Here is an 18,815-nt window from a genome sequence, read left to right as displayed (position 1 = left end):
AGAGTCGATTCTCCTTTAACCTTAGGTTTTATCCAAAACCTGTAGGTTAACGACTTGAAGACTTCATTGGGATTGTGAATCCATACCCAACTAGTTCTCTGTAGTTGCTTGTTCTGATCTTGCTGTTTTCTATCGTGATTGAGTACTATATTCTTAAAGATTTTCTCGAGATTTAATCTCCGATAGGCAAGATAAAAAGTAGTCACAAATATCTTCGTCTCATCGGTTGTGATTCCATAATATCATGTTTCGCTACCATACGATTAAGATTATTGTGAGGTGATTGATATTTCTAGGCTGTTCTTTGGGAATATAAGTCCGGTATATCAATTGGTTCTTGTTCACCTTGATTTATGAAAAGACGGAACAAAACTCATACGTATTTCCGTGGGAGACATATTTATCTATTTAATCGACTTTTGTGTGTGAGACCGATTGGTTTATCAAGTCTTCGACTTTGGGTCGTAGCAACTCTTAGTTGTGGGTAAGATCAACTAAGGGAATCAAGTGCGTAAAGTCCTGCTGGGATTCAGAGGGGTAAGGAACAAGACTATTCCTTGGTCAGTATGAGATTGGTTAGGGCTCAACTACATTCCAGTCCGAAGTTAACTTGGATTAGGCTAGTGTATGTAGCAGCTTAATACAATATGGTGTTCAAATCTGGACTAGGTCCCTGGGTTTTTCTGCATTTGCGGTTTCCTCGTTAACAAAAATTTTGGTGTCTGTGTTATTTCTTTTCCGCATTATATTTGTTTATATAATTGAAATATCACAAGTTGTGCGTAAGTTCAATTAATTGTGAATCCAACCTTTGGTTGTTGATTAAATTGATTGACACCTGGATATTGGTTTTTGATACCATTCAAGTTATTTCTTATATTCAATCGGGCTCGCAAATTCCTATTTGTTTGATTGCGGATTTAATTGAGAAATTGAGATATAACTCTTGGATATACTTTTCTTAAGATTGAGTCTGACTGTCTAGTTGATTCTCTTGAAAGTATATTGGAGTTTGTCCATACAGATTGCTAAGCGAATTATTGGGTGTGGTTGTTAGAACCCCGCCTTTTAGTATCCCAACCAACCATTAGAAAAATAAACGACATTTCACTAATTCATTTCATTTAGACAAGTTTTTTACTTATCAAGTGTTTTATGATCAACCATCACAAGATCAAATGCTCGAGCAGTGCGTGAGCAATTTTTTTCCCTTAACTGGGGGCTCCTAATTTTAATTTGATTTAGGGTATGCTAGTATGGGGTATCTAAAGGTTGTAAAAAGACTTAGTTATCCATACCCCTAATATTTAAACCTAATACTAATAGTAATTCATCATTCCCCAACTTTATTCAAACCTTAAAAACTACAATTGTTGTCTGCTGATTTGTCTCGAAACAAATATCAATGATCACTTCATTCAATCAAAATCTTTCATCCAAAACTTCAAATCTATATGAAATATTAAGATGTTTTTCAGTTACAATTAGATATACTCTGCAATGTTGATGATATTCTTTGTTAATAAAAATACCGTCGGCATTAACTGGCAAGTACTATTTAAAAATTTAAAGTGCCAATATTAGAATTGAAATTTAAAGCTTGCATTCAGTTTGAGATTGGGAACAACATTATCATACCTAATTATCAGATTGATTATGGAATACCATACTCATAGTCATGTAGAAAGTTACCATGAAAAAAACTATCGAGTACGATATTACTGACGGTTTATCATATTCATATAAAAAATTACGTAAATTTTAGTATTGACTAAATTACTTATAATTAATCCTGATTTAATCAACATATTCTATTCTATATGATATAAGGAATTTTAGGATTTATTTGAAAATGATCCTATTTTATTTGAGTAAGAGTAAGGGCCATGGAATGAGAGCTCTCATTCAAGATGAAGGAGTTTGATCAAATTAGGTGCTACTGCAGCCTGTAGGTAGTGGAGAGGTCCACTTTCATATAAACTTCTTCATGCATTCATTCAAGTGAAAGAGTGTCCAATAGTCGAGACTAAGAGGCCTAAATTAAATTTTCTTGAACGGTAGATGATTAGTTTTCCATTTTTTTTCTTTTGTAGTTTTTAATTAATTTAGAAAAACTAACTCCTTCATCCAATCTCTGTTTTGATTTGGTAAGAGAGTGCTTTAACCATGGGTGTACATGTCTCAATTCAGTTCGATTTTTTCTCAAACCAAAACCGAAACTTTTACTCCTGATTTTTAATTTTCCAAACCAAAACCGTGCCATTAACCAACAGTTTTGGTTTTTAGTTTTGCAATTGGGTCCAGTTTTACCATTCGGTTTCGATTTTACCATTATTTTGTCAGTTTCATATAACTGACAGTCAAAAAAAAAACAAAAAAACAATGAAATATTAAAATATAATTACAAAAAAAATTACACATAAAATTTCAGATTAAATTCAAATATAAACTTTTATAGATTAAATCCACTGATAAGATTAAATATAGTTCATCTAGGAAGATTTAATGATTGATACTGATCACATCAAAACTAATCGGTTTTATCATTGGTATTATGTATGGTTTTTACATCAAAACCAAAACTAAACCAAAAAATTTCAGTTTTTATCTTTTTAAACCAAAAACCAACGATTAGTAAATGGTCCGGTTCGGTTTTCCTTTAATCAGTTTGGTTCGATTTGATTTTAGCTGGATACCGTGTACAGTCCTACTATTAACACTCGTTCCACACCACTTGCTCAAGGGAACCCTGATCAGACAGGTGAAACTTGAAAGTACAATCAAACGAGGAAAACTCATCTATTTGTACTAAATCTCAGCATCTGAATGCTGGGACAACAAAGAATGGTTCAAATTTTGGACATGATGTGGCACAATCTTAATGGCTGAGAGGGGAATAATTTTAACATTGAGATTAATAATGGGGTGAAAAAACGAATAATTAAAGATTCAGATTCGTTGTCCCATATTCGGAAAATAACAAATAACAGTTGTCCCATTTCTAGAATTTTCCATCTGAATGAGCAAGTATGTCGAGGCTAATCGAAGGATCAGAAAATGCCAGGCGACAGCGTCCAATGAAATGGGCGGGAAGAAAAAGAGAGAGTTGGTGCACAAATGTCGAGACCACTAACTCACCCTTCCTTCTCTCCCCCATTTCTATCCCTCTTGACTCTTTTTTCCTCCTCTCTTCTTTCTTTTTCTCTTTAACTCAAAATCGAACCAAAGCCATTAAACCCTAACTTTGACAGTTTGACTGAAGCTGATGCTTTTGTATTTAACGAGTATGTAATCCAGTTAAAAATTTCTTCTGGAATGGATTCGAAGAACAGGTACAATAAACCAAACCCCAACTTCATTTTTTTCATTTTAATTACTGCATTTCTAAATTTGTTTGTATCAAAGACGATTGTCTCTGAGATTTTGTTTATTTATACATTAAACCCTTAAAAACAAAAACAAAAACAAAAATTAGTCATACTAATTTATTTTTATTTTCTTGGATCAAGTAGTATTTTTTTAATTATAAATTTGGTTTTTGTCTGATTTTATTTTGTTATTATTTGTTTGTGTTTTAGGGATTTTGTGACACAACCACACATGAACATCATGATGAAGGTTAATTGGAATGGGGAGTTTGTGGAATTCAATAATTTGGATGTTGATACTAAGAAAATTCTTTTGGATGAGAAGGATGAAGCTGTAGATTTGGTTTGGTGGATGGATGAAAACATGCCATTTCATTTAGCTAAAGACTCAGGGAATACAGAAGAGCAAAAGAAATGGTTTATGCATTCTTCGTAGTCGTATGAGCAGACTCTCGGAAAGTTAACAGGTAACACACTATTCTATTTGTTTACTAGTAATTTAATTGAGGCCTATCTTCTATCTGCAAGCAAGAATTATCCCTAAGGCAATCAATTTGGTTTATTCTCTTTCTTTGACAATCAAGAAGCTATTCTATGACAATGTTTAATATTGTTGTCACAATCCTTGATAAATAAATTAAAATTTGAAATTTCAGTTGTTACTAGTGGCATAGAATTAAACCATGTTAATTATGTCAGCTGTGAAGTTGTGTTTCCTTTACACACAGTAATTACTCTTGTGGTTCCCCTGCAGAAATCTAAAAACCACTGCATTCTGTCAGCAAGGAAATAATGCAAATTTATGGAAATGGAAGACCAGTTAATAGGCGACTCCTCCGAATGTGTTGCCAAAAAAATCGGTGGTTATGTCAAACTCAGCGAGAGAACGGAGTCATCCAAAACTGGGGAAGATAGGATATGTTATGCTCATACAAGTGCTGGTCAATCGTCGAACAAGAAAGAGGATGACAAAAGCATCAATGAGGTTGTTCAGAATTAAATTGAAACCGAACATGGTGGTGTGCAGAGTTCAACTGTCGGTTCTGCGTCTTCAACTATGAAAAGGATGATTGAAGATAAGTATCTTGTGGCACAGGCTATGTCCGAGCTATTTCTAACTTTCCTGAAGAAACTTGAGAGTTAAACATCGGATAAATGTGCGGCTCACCATCACCTTGCCTAACAGTATTAAACAACATTATTTTAGTAAACAGGTGCTTCATAGATTTCAAGACTGTTGTCTAATGTTTGTGGATGCTTCTATGCTTCCAAATTCATCTTTTGCAGGATGTGCAGTTGTTCAAGCAGAAGCACAGGTTTTACTAATGACAGTAAGCTGGATAAAGATCTCCATCTGGGAAGGATCCTTTTATTGTCAGACGATCTTTCTTCAGTTATTGCTGTCAGTGCTTCTGCTGGTAATACAAGTTGAACTACTTTAGGTTATGGAAATGACTGCAATACTATCTCTAATTTTTTTGTTTAATCGGCATATAAGTATGTAGATAGGTCTATAAATAGTGCTCCAGATGGCTTAGCCAAACTTGCTAAATAGCACAAAGTTTCTAACTGTTGGTTGATATCCTCCCGCTTGTATAGCAGATAAAATTGTTCTCCTTTTGTAACTTATCTGTCGTTGCTGATAATATTGGACATATTTTTAATTTATTTCAGTTATAACTTACTCATACCTCAAAGATCAAAACTTAAGAAAGACTTCTTCTCATCAGAGTAGGGGGGGAAAACCAGATAGTCAACTTGCGTTTCGTAGTAATGGATATTTAACTTTGTTGATGGCTTTTCATTTCTTGCACTGCCCCCATGCGGTATACCGTCTGCCTAAAATTGCAAGCAGAGATACTCAGACAGATAAACTTAAAGTGGAAGTTGTTGGTGGAAATTTAGTGGGTACATTCAGCCTTGAATGCACTCTTGCTATATGGATGTGGGCGAGACAAAGAGAACTACTCGCTGACTGTGCATGTCTTTAAAAAATGCCCGAAGAGAAGATAGCAAAATTGTCTAAACTTATCAGGGTAATATAACTTTTCACTTTCTCAACTTTTTTTTTTTAGTTTCATGGTGTTGTTTAGTTACTCTTCATTGTTTGTTATAACTAAGTTCTTTGTTGTAGGATTACTACATATTATTATTAGTACCTGGTGATGTAAAGGCCAAGAAGGCAATCAGAACACAAGTGAGGCTAGCATATGTGAAACTGGAGTAGCACTATAGATCATTTGCGACCCACGGGGAAGCTTTGTTGAATCCGTCCAAAGGCTGCAGCATTGATGACTCGGCCTTCATTGGCAACTTCTTTAATAAATTTGCTGGTCAATACCAATTTACAAGTATGTACTTGCTTGTAACTCAACCTCAATATCAGTAGTTAGATTCTTTATTTCCCCTTAGTTTTGCTTATATGAGAACATATTATTTGTAGCCTAACTGTTTTTGTTGGCGTGTATCCGCACAGATCTTCATATAAAGTAGCTTACTGAAATGATCTGGATTAGTGTACTAAGTGAACTCCCAAATTCATATTCAGTCTTTATTATAGAAAAACACCTATACGGAAGATTTATTAGTAAGAACTAAGAACTCAACGAGCCATTTTTATTGCTAGTGCACATTAGAAATGTTTTTGGCAATCTCATTGTGATTTGTGTGATATGGTTGAATATTTTGGCCATTGTTAGATTTGAGCGTATGTTCATGTACACTATTCCTAAATTAGTTTTACAACTCATTGTTATTGGAGATATGTCATATGTGCATCTGTAAGACACAACTTTTCGTTGAAGTAGAAATCATTTTTATTTCTGAATCTGTGCTTTATTTTTATTTATTTTTGCGAATTTTGTTTTCTTTCTTCAGGTTATTGTGGTGCTAGGGTCTATGGTTTCATATTCAAATTTATATAATCTTGATTTGGCCGTAATGAATCAATGAAAAACGAAGCTTACTGAACTGTTGTTGTGAGATATTTTTCTCTTTCACTGGCATATCTGCTTACTGAACTTTCTACAAATCCTTCGATGGAGAAGGCAAGTAGAGAGGGATGTCACAGAAATTAGTCATTTCAAGAGACCCTTATGGCATGCCTTTTTTCTAGAGGATAGCTTTTATCGGTGTCACTACCAGATTTCCTGAAATTTGAGTGGAAAGAAGCGGCTCTGATGCCAATTGTTGTATCCTTGCAACAATTAACACACATATGGGATAGAAATGGTGAAAATCACCTCTTGAATCAAAGGATTCAAGCCAAATTCTGTGCACAGAGGCGCAGCCAAGAGTTTCATTAACAACAATTTTCAGATAATGAAAAGAGAAAGACTCTTTTCATTAAAGGGCTACTCTGTGGACTGCCCTTATCCTAGTTAGCTGAGTGCCCCTGGTCAACTGTTCGACCGTTGATTAGTCACCATGTGTCAGTCACGGACTAATCAATCCGTTGATTAGTCACCAGGGACTTAATGACGAATGATTGAACCCTAACCTAATTCAATCCGTGATTTCATTTCCAGTGAAGGCATTGCCGTTGGTGAAGCCAATAAGAGTGATACATGCCATTATTAAGCCAATTGACTATTGTGCCGGCAGAGCCACCGGGATTGAATATTAAGCCGCAAACTTGTTCAATTTCTAAGAATACAGACAACCAAACAGTAAGCTTGATTTCTAAGAAAAACTCCATATTGAAATTTCGGATGAAGAGTTTAGAAAATTTATTTCGTGGTGATGCATCAGACTGGCTCAGTCAGACATCCTGTTTTACAAAGTCCCTTTGAGTCATTTCATCAAATACATTGAATGCAAAATCACCTCAAATACAATATGATTGATCATTGGGACTCACTCTTTTTACACTAAATGGTCAGGTACGTGTCACTTTTCCCTTATGAAGGAATCAGAAGAACATCCTCTCTCTTTCTTTTCCTTTTAAATCTCCCTTTTCTTGTCTTTCTTCTTCTTCTTCTTCATTTCTTTTGTTCTCTGAAAACAAATAGAAATGGTGTCGGATGATGGAGGAAGTAAGAATTCACTTCTTAAGAAGATTCTAGGGTTTGGATATTGGGTACAGGGATTAAGATGCTTTCCATGGATGGCTGTGAATTTCTATCTAAAAGACGGTCTACATCTCGATCCTTCTAGTCTTCAGATTCTAATGAATTCTGCTAATCTTCCCATGGTTGGTAAACCTCTCTATGGTGTCATTTCTGATGCTGTTTACATCAATGGTCAACACAGGATTCCATACATCGCCATTGGAGGTATGATCATGATTTCTTTCTCTGATTTTCGTTACAATTTTTTTCCTTCAATTTCTTCAAATTACCCTTGGATTCATTTTCTTTACTCACTGTATTTCTTTAATCTGCTTAGTTAATTTGATTCTGAGAGAATAGACACCTTAATTTGAATTTTGATAGTTTGATTTTAGTATCGAAATGAATATCTTGATCTGCTTTTTTTCCTCCGGGTTGGATATTTGTGAGTTGTAACTGGTACGTGGTTATGGGGTCCCCCTTTCGCCTATCAAAGGTGTACCTACTTTGGTTTACGTGTAGTCAGTTAGAAGTCTAGAATCTATCTATATTTTAATAATCAGGTGACGTAGGTAGGAATAACTCCTCTTCCTCAAGGAGTCAAGTATGCTCCCCCTGAAGTAGCAGCAAAAATAATACAGAAAGAAACAAACATTCAACAAATAAAACTCTGATGCATTTTCCAAGTATTATTCTTTATTTGAGAATCAAGTCTGATTTTGGAGATTAAACACTTGATATTAGCTAGGCAAAAGTTCCTGGAGTTTTTAAAGAGTCCCGGCAATGATCTGGGTCAGAAAGCTAGAACCTCTAGAGTTGACTTTCATTATTTGGGTGATGTTCCTCCTGATAGTTTTAACTTGTCAGGATGATAACTTAGATATAACCCTCTTGATTTATTATATTAATCTCTTTTGGATCAAGAAACACTATGGTATCTTAGTTAATTAGTCTGTGAATCTTAGGGACATTTCATAAAGGTGTCGGCAGCACATCTTAGGTTACTGTTCCTGCATAGAGAATGGGCATCTCCCGGGTTAAGGAATTTCAGTCTTAGTTATTGGGGTAAAACTAACCATGTTGAAATTGCAACTTTAAGTTGATTTTCTCCCTTTTAAAAAAATGAACCGAGTCATATATGGTGTTATTGTTCGGTTAAGTTAGTTGGATATTGGCCGCTGCATAGACATAGCCAACATAAAGTTGTTCTTGAGTAGTTTCAATCACATAAAACAAATATTACCTCGCTCTCGCTCTCATCTAGAGATAGCAATACTACTTCATTATTTAGTGTCAATTGTATATATATTATGTTTTCACTTTGCAGTTGTTTCTTTTATGCTGAATTTGCTTATGCTTCACTGCAGTGTTGTTGCAAGCATTATCATGGCTGTCAATAGCCCTACTTCCACCGTCAACAATGTCTATCTCCGTTATTTCTTTGTTTCTCCTTCTTAGCAACCTCGGTGCTTCAGTCGTTGAGGTTGCAAATGACGCCCTAGTTGCTGAGTCTGGTAAAGTACCTACAACTTCGAAAAAATCTGAAACATCATCTTCGTCCGGCCAGCTTCAATCATTTGTATGGATGTGTGTTTCTGTTGGTGGAGTCCTTGGTAACCTTCTTGGTGGAATGGCTATTAAGAAGTTCTCTCCCCAATTTATGTTTCTTTCTTTTGGCATTCTACTTGTTTTCCAGTTCTTTGTAACTGTAGCAGTTCGCGAGAAATCACTTAACCTCCCAAAGAGTTCGTCAAGCTCAGGGATTCGTAAGCAACTTTCAGAACTGTCAATGGCATTGCGAAGACCAGATATTGCGTACTCCATAGCATGGTTTGCAGCATCTTTTGCTGTTGTCCCAATCCTGACAGGAACAATGTTCTTTTACCAAACACAACATTTGAAACTTGATTCATCGGTATTGGGGATCTCTAAAGTATTTGGACAAATGGGTATGCTTGTATGGGGTTCAGTATACAATGCAAAACTGAAATCGGTCTCTCCAAGGAAGTTAATGTCGATGGTCCAAGCAACAACAGCCGTACTCATGCTATCTGATGTTTTGTTCGTTAATGGCACATATCTGAAAATGGGAATTCCAAATTCAGTTTACGTCGTAATCTTTTCTGGGTTACTGGAAATTCTACTTCTGTTTAAGGCACTTCCTTTTACTGTCCTCATAGCGCAGCTTTGCCCAAGAGGCTGTGAAGGTTCTTTGATGGCTTTTGTAATGTCAGCCATTGCCTTAGCTATGATTGTAAGTGGATATTTGGGTGTTGCACTTGCATCGTACACTGGAGTCACCGGTGAAGATTTCTCAGGGTTGCCAAAAGCCATTGTTATACAGGCTGCATGTACAGTTCTGCCACTCTTTTTCTCGTCGTGGATCCACAGTGACACTAGGTCAGCGCAAGTACAGAAGCAAAAGAACAAGAAGAAAAACTAGCTAGCCAGATCTGGAGCTGAGCTATGCGAGAAAAAATGGTGAAATTCAGTACATTGCTGAACATTACAGCGAATGTTGGTACTTTAGTTTTCTTGTTGTATTTTTTTGTATTTTTTTTTATACATCAAGATTCAAGATTCTCATGTAAAAAGAACCAGACCCAGCTTGAGTTTCAGAAAGGACCACGTTGTTTTTGTTGTCGCTGCTGCTGCTGATACCGATATTCGTCTAGGTTCGAGTAGGATACTCGGTCGGAATACACATTGACTGTATTTGACCGGTATTGACCTTTACTTTCTGCGACGAGTATTGACCATACTGCCCAAACGGCTGTTTAAACGGAGTCGTGTTCGGATTAAAATGCCTACCTTTCGTTTTTAATTTCAAAGTTTTCTCTTTGTCATCTGAGAAGCAATAAAAAATGGTGAACTTGATAATCCAATCAATCTTCAACCTCAAGTTGGTTTTGATTATGCTAACTTTCCTTTTTATGTCAAGTTCTGATTTCCTTTCTCATTACAAAAGTTAGGGTTTACTGTTTCTTTCTTTTTGGGGTTCTTGTTCTTCAATGTGCATCACTAATGTATACATTTTTGATGTTCAATGTAGATTAAATGTGGGAAACTCTGAAGAGGAGTAATCCCAAAAGAAAGATGTCTAGGGGAACTACTGATCTTGGTAATTTCTCTAGAAATTATTGAAATGAATGTTTTGTTAATGAATTGCTGAATTACCAGAGCTTGATACTTTCTGCTTTACAGTTTAAGCTCGCTTACAGGATGTTTGATAAATTGTTTCAAAGAGAAAAATCCCATACATGTGATCTCGATAAAATTTTAGTTGAGAAGTTCTGATTTTAACAAGTCTATTAGATTGCATAGAGATTTTTTATTTTTCTAAAAGAGATTGCTTAGAGATGAATAGAGGAAAATCGCCCTTAAAATTTTTTGAGTGCAAGTTGTGGACAAAACATAGGTACCAATGTCGACAAAAAAAAAAAAACCCCAAAACTTTTATCTGTAGGACCAATCCTGTAGAAGGTCAGTCAACTATAAAATGAAAGGCTCTGCTCACTTTTGAATTAAGTCTATGCAATTCATCATTAACTTTCCAAGCTGGTTCTTCCACCCTTGTTCTTTCTTCTCATTTTGTTCTTGTAACAGGGGTGAATCTCATCCCTGATCACTGATTATTTCTTTCAATTTTTAGGGTTCAGCTGAAATAAGTAAAATATGGTCAATATTATTGGAGCTGATCGATTTAACGGTAGGGATACATGTGTATAACACTAATTCAAACTTGCTATTGTCACAATTTTGTAAATTCTTATGATGATCTTTATAGCATTTGTTTACACAAACTCATAATGCTTATTGTTTTTCACTATTTTTTTGATCTAATCATAGAACATCAGCAGTATGAAAGTGGATATTTCACTCTGAAACTCATCAAAGCTGCTACTCAAAATTTCAATCCGGCAAATAGGATTTGTCATTGGAAAAGACTTTACAAGGTGGCTTTCTCTCTAATTTTGTAGCTTTAGATTAGCACTTGGCTTGTTATCTTGACTAGTTATAATCTAACAGGGAGTTCTTCCAGATGGGATGAAAATTACAGTGAAACAATTAGATGAGCGTGAAGATTATGTATTCAAAAACGAAGTGAAGTTTTTATCAACACTCAGACACCCAAATATTGTTAGATTGCTCGGACAGTGTACGGAGAACAAACAACGGTTACTGGTATATGAGTACATGGAAAACGGCTCCTTGAGTAACGCATTATCCGGTAAGGAAGAAAACAGTTATTACTTAATTTCCGGACAAAGCAAGATGTAGTTACAATTGATAAAATATTTTTGCAGGTGGTAATGAAAATTTGAGAAAGAGGCTCAATTGGCACACCAAAATGAGGATATGCCTTGGAATAGCAAATGGTCTTGCATTCCTACATCACAAGGATGATTCAAAAGCCATAATTGTTCACAGAGATATTCAGCATCGAAGTATCTTTCTTGATAAATTTCTTGATCCCAAGATATCTTATTTCGGTTTAACGAAGCATTTTGGAGCAGATGGCACGCACTGCACCACTTCAGTCGGGGGAGCATATGCAATGTAAGATATTTATATGTATATAAATATATGTACTTGATCTATAAATGTTCTCGATGTATATTTTCATCATTGCTTCAGCAATAAGCATCTAAACAGAGCATGGATGACTTCGTAATATGAATTCTCATATGCTTCAATATACACTTCTAAGTATGACAAAGCTTCCTTGACATTGTTAAAATGATACTGTATCTTACTTTTTCGATGCTATTTTTTCCACAAAGCCAAGTGTAAGATAATTAGATGTTCATTTTGTCATTGGAGAATTTTTAATTGTGTCTTACACTCACAAAATATTAGCACATTCCGTGGCATAGGTTGTTTTTTTTCTTCTTTTGCTCCGGTGACATCTAATTAACTTCACCATCTGCCGATTTGAAAATCGACCGTCGATAATGAAAGTTGTAAAATCAAATTAGTGGATATAGGTTGCATGTTGTGTTAAACTTTTTTAGCACGCTCCATAAGGTAGATACACGCTGCAGCACCCTATACTACCCATTGATCTTAGAATACAGTTCGACCCGTACTTTGGATCGCATCCCTTGTATATTCCTTCTTAAAGAGCTGGATGCTAGCACTTCTCTCATTACTTCATACCCGAGTACCTCAACTCGAGTCCCCCAGAGAAGATGCAGAATTTAGCGAGTAGCATATTATAGATTAAAATCCTAATTAGCTAAATTTCGTGCATCTATTCAAGAAGGATAAAATCTAAAGTGCAATTTTCAATTTTCTTCGCCGCCAGAGGATATGATGCCCCGGAGTATTTGACTAGAGGTTTAATTACAGAAAAGGCTGACGTATTCAGCTTTGGAGTTTCCATACTTGTACTTTCAACAGAAAAGAAATCTTTTGATTTGAAAAGACTCGCCAACGATGAGGATCTATTACTTGTAGACCTGGTAAGTGACAATTAAATGGAATTCTCACGTAAGTAAATGTTTTGATGATTGAGGTATCATAACGTATTAACTGCTACATATATATAATTTATGTTTTTCTTCCTGTCTTGCTTTTATCCTTTCTCGCAGTTTAACTCAAAAGATTTGGGTTGGGATTATAGGCCAAGGATTTACATCAGAAGGGAGGGCTTCTGTCGCTGATTGATGAAGACTTGGCGTCCAGCAATTCAGTGAAAGAAGCAACCATGTTGTTGGAATTGGCAATGTTATGTACTAACGAATCGCCAGAGTTGAGGCCTTCCATGTCAGAAGTAGTGAGCATTCTTGAAGGAAACACTACAACAAAGACCCCTCCAGTTGATCCACTCTATATGACAACAATCAGTTATGAGGAGGTCATGTCTGAAATTGAAAGTGCGAGGAGCAGTTCATCACATACAAAGCTGAAGCGTGATGGGTTTCTTTATAACCCTAACGATGAATGGGATGGTAAGGGTGGTGATGGAACTTTACCGTATCAAGTTGCATCAAAGGTAAAGGAAGACAACACTCTTCCTGAAGTTCATAATGATGTTGTATCTGATTTAAAGGCATTTTTAAGTGAAGGAGGAGAAGAGAATGATAAAGTTGAGTATGCTATACCGTCTGTAGAAACACATGAGCCATATGAAACCGCAACTTTTAGTTTAAGGTATATTGAGGTTGCGACCAGAAATTTCAGCCCAGCAAATAAGATTGGTCAAGGTTCTTCTGGTTCAGTTTACAAGGTCCACATCCTTCTTTTTCTATTTTCTACTTCTTAGAATATCTTATTAGCTTTACACTGAATTTCAAAAAAATTCAACTGAACAGGGTATGGTTCCTAATGGAAGGATGATTGCAGTGAAGCAACTGTCCCTGGAATCTGACCAAGGAAAAGTAGAGTTTTTAAATGAAGTAAACACTATATCTACCTTGAGCCACCCAAATATTATTAGATTGTTGGGACATTGTGCAGAAAACGACCAACACTTACTAGTATACGAATACATGGAAAATGGATGTCTGAATAAAGTTTTATTTGGTAAATCATTACTGCACTGTTATGGTTAACTTCAATACTGATCTATTAACTCATGGAAATTCAGTTATGCTCGTTGATAGATAAAAGTTGATGGTTTTCAGATTCAGTGAATTTGAAGAACAAGCTTAGTTGGCCAGCAAGACTTAGAATTTGCACAGGAATAGCAAAGGGTCTTGCATATCTGCATTCTGACAACTCCAAAGTGAAGATTGTTCACAGGGATATTAAACTTTCAAATATCTTGCTTGATAAAGATCTTAATCCCAGGATATCAGATTTTGGGTTAATCATGCATTACAACAGAGAAATCTCACATATTAAGACTGGTCTTGCAGGAACAGTGTAAGTAGAACAAACATATATTTATCCAGGTGGAATCGTTGGACCATATTTAGGATTTTAATGAAGCCAATACGCAATTGTTTCATTATCCTTCTTTTTTGCCTTTTCTTTTCCTTGCATGTTTCTAACGGGAGCAACAATACACCTAGTCGCCTAGCCTGCTAATGCTAATGCTATTTCTATTTTGTTTTTTCTTTATCAACAGAGGATATATGGCCCCTGAATATGTAATGCATGGAACATTAACTGAGAAAATAGCTGTATACAGCTTTGGAATAGTCACGCTCGAACTCATGACTGGAAAAAATAGAATTCAATGGAAGACAAAGCATGAAAGCATTTCTCTTCTAGATCTGGTAAGTTGATTTCTTTTTTCACCTCTCTAGAAAAGAAAGAAAAGATGGTCTTAAAACTGCAATTAAGAATAATAATATTACAAGATGTACATTTGCAATTTAACAGTATAGAGTTGGAATGGGATTACAGGCCTGTGATTTACAAAAAAAGGGAGATCTTCTAGGGCTATTTGATCAAGACGTGAGGATGAACATTCCGGTGGGAGAAGCGAAAATGGTGTTAAATTTGGCAGTCTTATGTGCTAGTTATGATCCGAAGTCAAGGCCTGCTATGTCAGATGTAGTGGACATTCTGGAAGGAACATTGACATGGGTGAAGACACTTTTGTGCAACTCAAACGACACAACAAGAATGGGCTCTACAAAAAACATTGATGACATATCAAGCCACAACTCGAGCAGTACCGCAATGCACTATGGCAAGGATGTTTCCTCAAATGATGTGTTCGACTGTAATGATGGGGTAGCTACAGGTACTTCCTCTAATGGTGTATCAGAAGTGGATGAATTCGAGAAAGATAATGGATTCCATGGTGATTTAATTTCCAATGTAAACGTTTCCGTTGGTGAAGTTTGGAAGAGTGATATGCCATTAACCCAAGTGACTATTACCTCAGCAGAGCCAATGGGATTGAATGTCAAGCCGCAAGCTTCTTCTATTTCCAAGTACACATATAACCAAAAGGGAGTACACAGCAAGCTTGAGTTTTCTGAACCCTCCTTTGAAGAAGGAAAACTCCATATTGAATTTTCTGCTGACGAGTTCAGAGCCGTATGTGATGAATGGGAGAATTGCTTAGTAGGCTTTTTCGTGGGTGAAGATGTCCCGTTCAACATGGACCTAAAATTTGTTAAAAATATCTGGGAAGTGAAAGGAGATTTTTCTGTGTTCACTATAGAAAATGGATACTTTGTATTTCAGTTCAGTTGTGTTGAAGAAAAGATGAGAGTTCTAGAATCAGCAGACCTCTGGCGAATAAGACAAAGGCAATTGATTCTGAAAGAGTGGGATTGGAAGTTGATGGTGAGTGAAAGAATTGGTATGGAATCTCTCCCGATTTGGGTAAAGATTTACAACTTACCCCTCTTCTTTTGGACTCCTGCTGTTCTCAGTAAGGTTGGGAGTGGACTAGGGACTCCTCTGTATGCTTTGTATAGAATTTGATGCTAATAAGCCATTGCCAGATTCTTTGCGAATTCTAGTGAAAGGAATGGAGTATCATCTGAACTTGGAATATGACTGGAGACCCTTAAGGTGTGAAAACTGCTGCACTTTCGGTCACATAGCTTGTAAGCCGAAGATGAAGGCTAAGAAACAAAACTAGGTTCAAACTTGTTGCTTGAACTCATTGTTGGAAAACTAAGATGAGCCCAGGAAGGTTTTGAGCAGCTTTTCTAATTTCAATCTCAGTTGTTGCTTGACACAGCTCTCAAAATTAGTCACAATTACATCAACAGATCTGTAAGATTTGACATTAGCACCCCACCACATAGTCTATTATGAAGAAGGGTGTGTGCTCTGAGGGTGTCATTGGTTGTATATGGGCAGGCATTACTTTTAGGTTACTTCTAGGAAGTTGGCATGTAGATGTTTTAGCTAGAACAAGACTGTGTACTAGTTTGGATGATGTCTTTTGTAATTTTCCACCTCTTTGGAAAAAAAACAAAGGAATCCATCTCAACATGATCTATCCATTTTAACTTTTTTCGTCCCCATTATGCATTATGCACCATGTGATATCTCATTTCAGCCGTTGATGATCTATTATAAAAGTTGAAAAGCTATCTCAACCCTGGATGTATAGTTCCATTTGGTTTAGTTTTCCTGACACTCTACTGCAAGCTTTAAAAGGCTTTGTTGCAGGTTTGGTGGTAGATGGTGGATGAGACTTGATCACAAGAAAATTGAGGTTAGAATCTCTGTCTCTCTATCTATTAAGTTGCATGAAAATTCTCAACTCTAAGTGATTTATGTTTCAAATTTTATGATATGTTTTTGCTTACTAGAATTTTGATTCAAATTTTGAGCAGAATGGGTGTTTTTCTTGCTCTACTACTTGTGTTCACCTTGTTGTCTGTAACCCAATCTAAGAGTAGCACACCAGCACACAACGTTTTCTCTGTCACTGACTACGGCGCAGTTGGTGATGGAAAAAATTACGAGACACAACAAATTCAGGCGGCAATAGATGCATGTCATGATGCTGGTGGTGGTACTGTAAGATTTCCGAGAAGCAGATATTTAGTTGGGACACTTTTTCTGAAATCTGGAGTGGTATTAAACTTGGGTAACGCTAGGATTCATGGTGGGACGAAGATGGAGGATTATCCGGCAGACCCGCGCAGATGGTATGTCATATTGGCCGAGAACGCTACAAATGTTGGCATCACAGGGGGGACGGTTAATGGTCAAGGAAGAAAGTTCATTGAAAAATTTGATAAGAAGGCGAGTGTGATGAAGAGTTGGAACACAACAGGTGTGTGTCACGGTGATAAATGCAGGCCGAGGCTCGCTGGATTTTTTGATTGCAAGAATGTCAACATTTCTGCTGTTACACTCAGAATTCCGGCTATTTCAAAGTATGTATCTCCCTCTCTTTGTCACTTCAATTTCCATATTTCTGACCATAAGATCGTTTCCCGTTTTTTCTGGCTTTGCAGCTTACACATAGTACGGTGTGAAAACACATTTCTTGATGGTGTAACCTTAGCAAGTCATTTCTATATCCCGCACAACCATGGAATACATGTAGTGGATTCAAATAACACTCTCATGAATGATCTCTTTATCGACAACGGAGGCAATGCCATCACTGTGAAGACAGTCAAAGGTCCCGTTTTTAACTTAACAGTGACAAAGTCTTGGCTGAGGACTAAATTATCAGCTATCAAATTTGGAAGCGGTAGTAGGTTCGATTTCAAAGGTATCAAGTTTCACAACATAGACATTAACGACTGTCATCGAGGAATCACAATGCAATTACATGAAGGAGGTAGTGTAATTCTGTTGTTCACAATCTAGTTTTTACTTGTTTCCGGTGCCCAAAGATATCCTTTGTTTATACATCTATGCAGGAATGGCAAGCGATATAACTTTCTCGAAAATAACTTTCTCGAGAATAATCATGAATCCAAGTCAAGATCTGTGGAGAAGAGATGAACCAATTTACATCACCACTTGTTCGAAATCGAGAATCTCTAACCTGAGGTTCATCAACATTTCAGCTCACTCTGAGAAGGGAGTCGTCTTATCTGGTGGTTCGGGACGAAATATCAAGTTCATGAATGTCAATCTTACCTACTATAGTGCAAACTTGACAGATAACGCTCAAGTCGACAACGGATCAGGTGGGTGCGGCCGAGACCAAAACAAACAAGCTTCAGCAGGGATGAGATTGGAGCACATTGATGGTTTACTGATTGAGAATATGATTATGAGATGGATAAATATCGCCCGTTTGGAAAGTGCGTGGAAGAACGTCAACACTTTCGACTTTCAACCCTCCACAGTGAATAATATTTCTATCCATGGCTTTAGTTCTTCCTACTCAGAGTAGCTGCGCAGTCAGTTTGTTGTTTTGTCTAGCAGTAATTCGTAGTAGCTGTAATAAGCATAAATCTTGGGATGGACTGTGCTCTCCTAATACACCCAAGTGCCAAAAACAGTGTATTAGCAGCTACTCTTGGGTTCCCAGCTTGTGCCATTAGGCACCAGACTTTAGTCATCTCATTCTCTTATCGATCGTTTAGCACCAATCGAGGGAAAACCCGGAATTTACATCCCCGAAAGCTCTACCATGGATTTTGGGAGCTATGTTGTGAAAGGCGAGCTAGGCGCCTAGCTAATAAAGCGCTCAAGGCGCCAAAACCATGAGCCATTACTTCCTTTTCTATTATCTGGTCGCCTAGGCGCTAGGCGAGGCGTCACACCTAGCGCCTTACACCAGATAGCTTGGGCGCACCGTAACGTTTTGATGGGCATGTACTTTATCCGGGTAACCCGATCCAGATATATTCCTTTGTGTTCTGTATAAAAATGATAGAGTTTTACCGAACATGACTTCAATTTCTCTACCAATGGCAGAAAAAAGTGATGAAGGAGATGAAACCAGAAACCCGAATTGGTCAGAGTTAACTTATGAGTGCCTCACAAACATATTATCAAGACTGAG

At 36.7% G+C, this 18,815-nt stretch overlaps 2 protein-coding genes and 1 long non-coding RNA gene across 12 annotated transcripts; all 3 read left to right on the top strand.

Annotated features, from left to right (window-relative positions):
* Positions 1 to 3,160: 3,160 nt before the first annotated feature.
* Positions 3,161 to 6,175, top strand: LOC113277662. Of its 6 annotated transcripts, XR_003325048.1 has the most exons (6): positions 3,161 to 3,332; positions 3,579 to 3,835; positions 4,123 to 4,525; positions 4,656 to 4,786; positions 5,043 to 5,404; positions 5,503 to 5,998. It is a non-coding gene; the product is annotated as an uncharacterized LOC113277662 (long non-coding RNA). The 6 variants fall into 6 exon arrangements; XR_003325042.1 differs by having other exon boundaries at positions 4,123 to 5,404; positions 5,503 to 5,719; positions 5,845 to 6,175; XR_003325037.1 differs by having other exon boundaries at positions 4,656 to 5,404.
* A 1,056-nt stretch (positions 6,176 to 7,231) lies between these two features.
* Positions 7,232 to 10,061, top strand: LOC113277651 (probable folate-biopterin transporter 7). The gene is made up of 2 exons (XM_026526701.1): positions 7,232 to 7,642; positions 8,785 to 10,061. Exons 1-2 carry the CDS (start codon positions 7,381 to 7,383, stop codon positions 9,858 to 9,860), a joined length of 1,338 nt encoding a protein of 445 aa, XP_026382486.1. The 5' UTR covers positions 7,232 to 7,380; the 3' UTR covers positions 9,861 to 10,061.
* Positions 10,062 to 10,193: 132 nt separating this feature from the next.
* Positions 10,194 to 18,386, top strand: LOC113277607. Of its 5 annotated transcripts, none has more exons than XM_026526657.1 (15): positions 10,261 to 10,284; positions 10,470 to 10,538; positions 11,070 to 11,126; positions 11,267 to 11,373; positions 11,447 to 11,648; positions 11,725 to 11,977; positions 12,726 to 12,882; positions 13,044 to 13,649; positions 13,735 to 13,945; positions 14,047 to 14,287; positions 14,493 to 14,643; positions 14,774 to 16,553; positions 16,675 to 17,223; positions 17,305 to 17,636; positions 17,719 to 18,386. In XM_026526657.1, exons 3-12 carry the CDS (start codon positions 11,093 to 11,095, stop codon positions 15,806 to 15,808), a joined length of 2,997 nt encoding a protein of 998 aa, XP_026382442.1. In that variant the 5' UTR covers positions 10,261 to 10,284; positions 10,470 to 10,538; positions 11,070 to 11,092; the 3' UTR covers positions 15,809 to 16,553; positions 16,675 to 17,223; positions 17,305 to 17,636; positions 17,719 to 18,386. The 5 variants fall into 5 exon arrangements, with proteins under 5 accessions (XP_026382461.1, XP_026382442.1, XP_026382454.1 ...); XM_026526669.1 differs by having other exon boundaries at positions 10,267 to 10,384; XM_026526663.1 differs by having other exon boundaries at positions 10,274 to 10,319.
* The last annotated feature ends 429 nt before the right edge of the window (positions 18,387 to 18,815 follow it).

This window comes from Papaver somniferum, chromosome 1, assembly GCF_003573695.1.
Source record: "Papaver somniferum cultivar HN1 chromosome 1, ASM357369v1, whole genome shotgun sequence".
Taxonomy (NCBI): Eukaryota; Viridiplantae; Streptophyta; class Magnoliopsida; order Ranunculales; family Papaveraceae; genus Papaver; species Papaver somniferum.
The sequence above is the reverse complement of the archived record's forward strand: the minus strand, read 5'-3'. Positions and strand labels throughout refer to the sequence as shown.

Bases quoted from the DNA above. Each gene is read 5' to 3' on its own strand.
- LOC113277607 (XM_026526676.1), top strand. From the start codon at position 11,093: ATGGTCAATATTATTGGAGCTGATCGATTTAACG. The intron at 11,374-11,446 runs GTGGCTTTCTCT...ATAATCTAACAG, and splicing joins ATTGGAAAAGACTTTACAAG to GGAGTTCTTCCAGATGGGAT. The intron at 11,978-12,725 runs GTAAGATATTTA...CTTCGCCGCCAG, and splicing joins GTCGGGGGAGCATATGCAAT to AGGATATGATGCCCCGGAGT.
- LOC113277651 (XM_026526701.1), top strand. From the start codon at position 7,381: ATGGTGTCGGATGATGGAGGAAGTAAGAATTCACTTCTTAAGAAGATT. The intron at 7,643-8,784 runs GTATGATCATGA...GCTTCACTGCAG, and splicing joins TCCATACATCGCCATTGGAG to TGTTGTTGCAAGCATTATCA.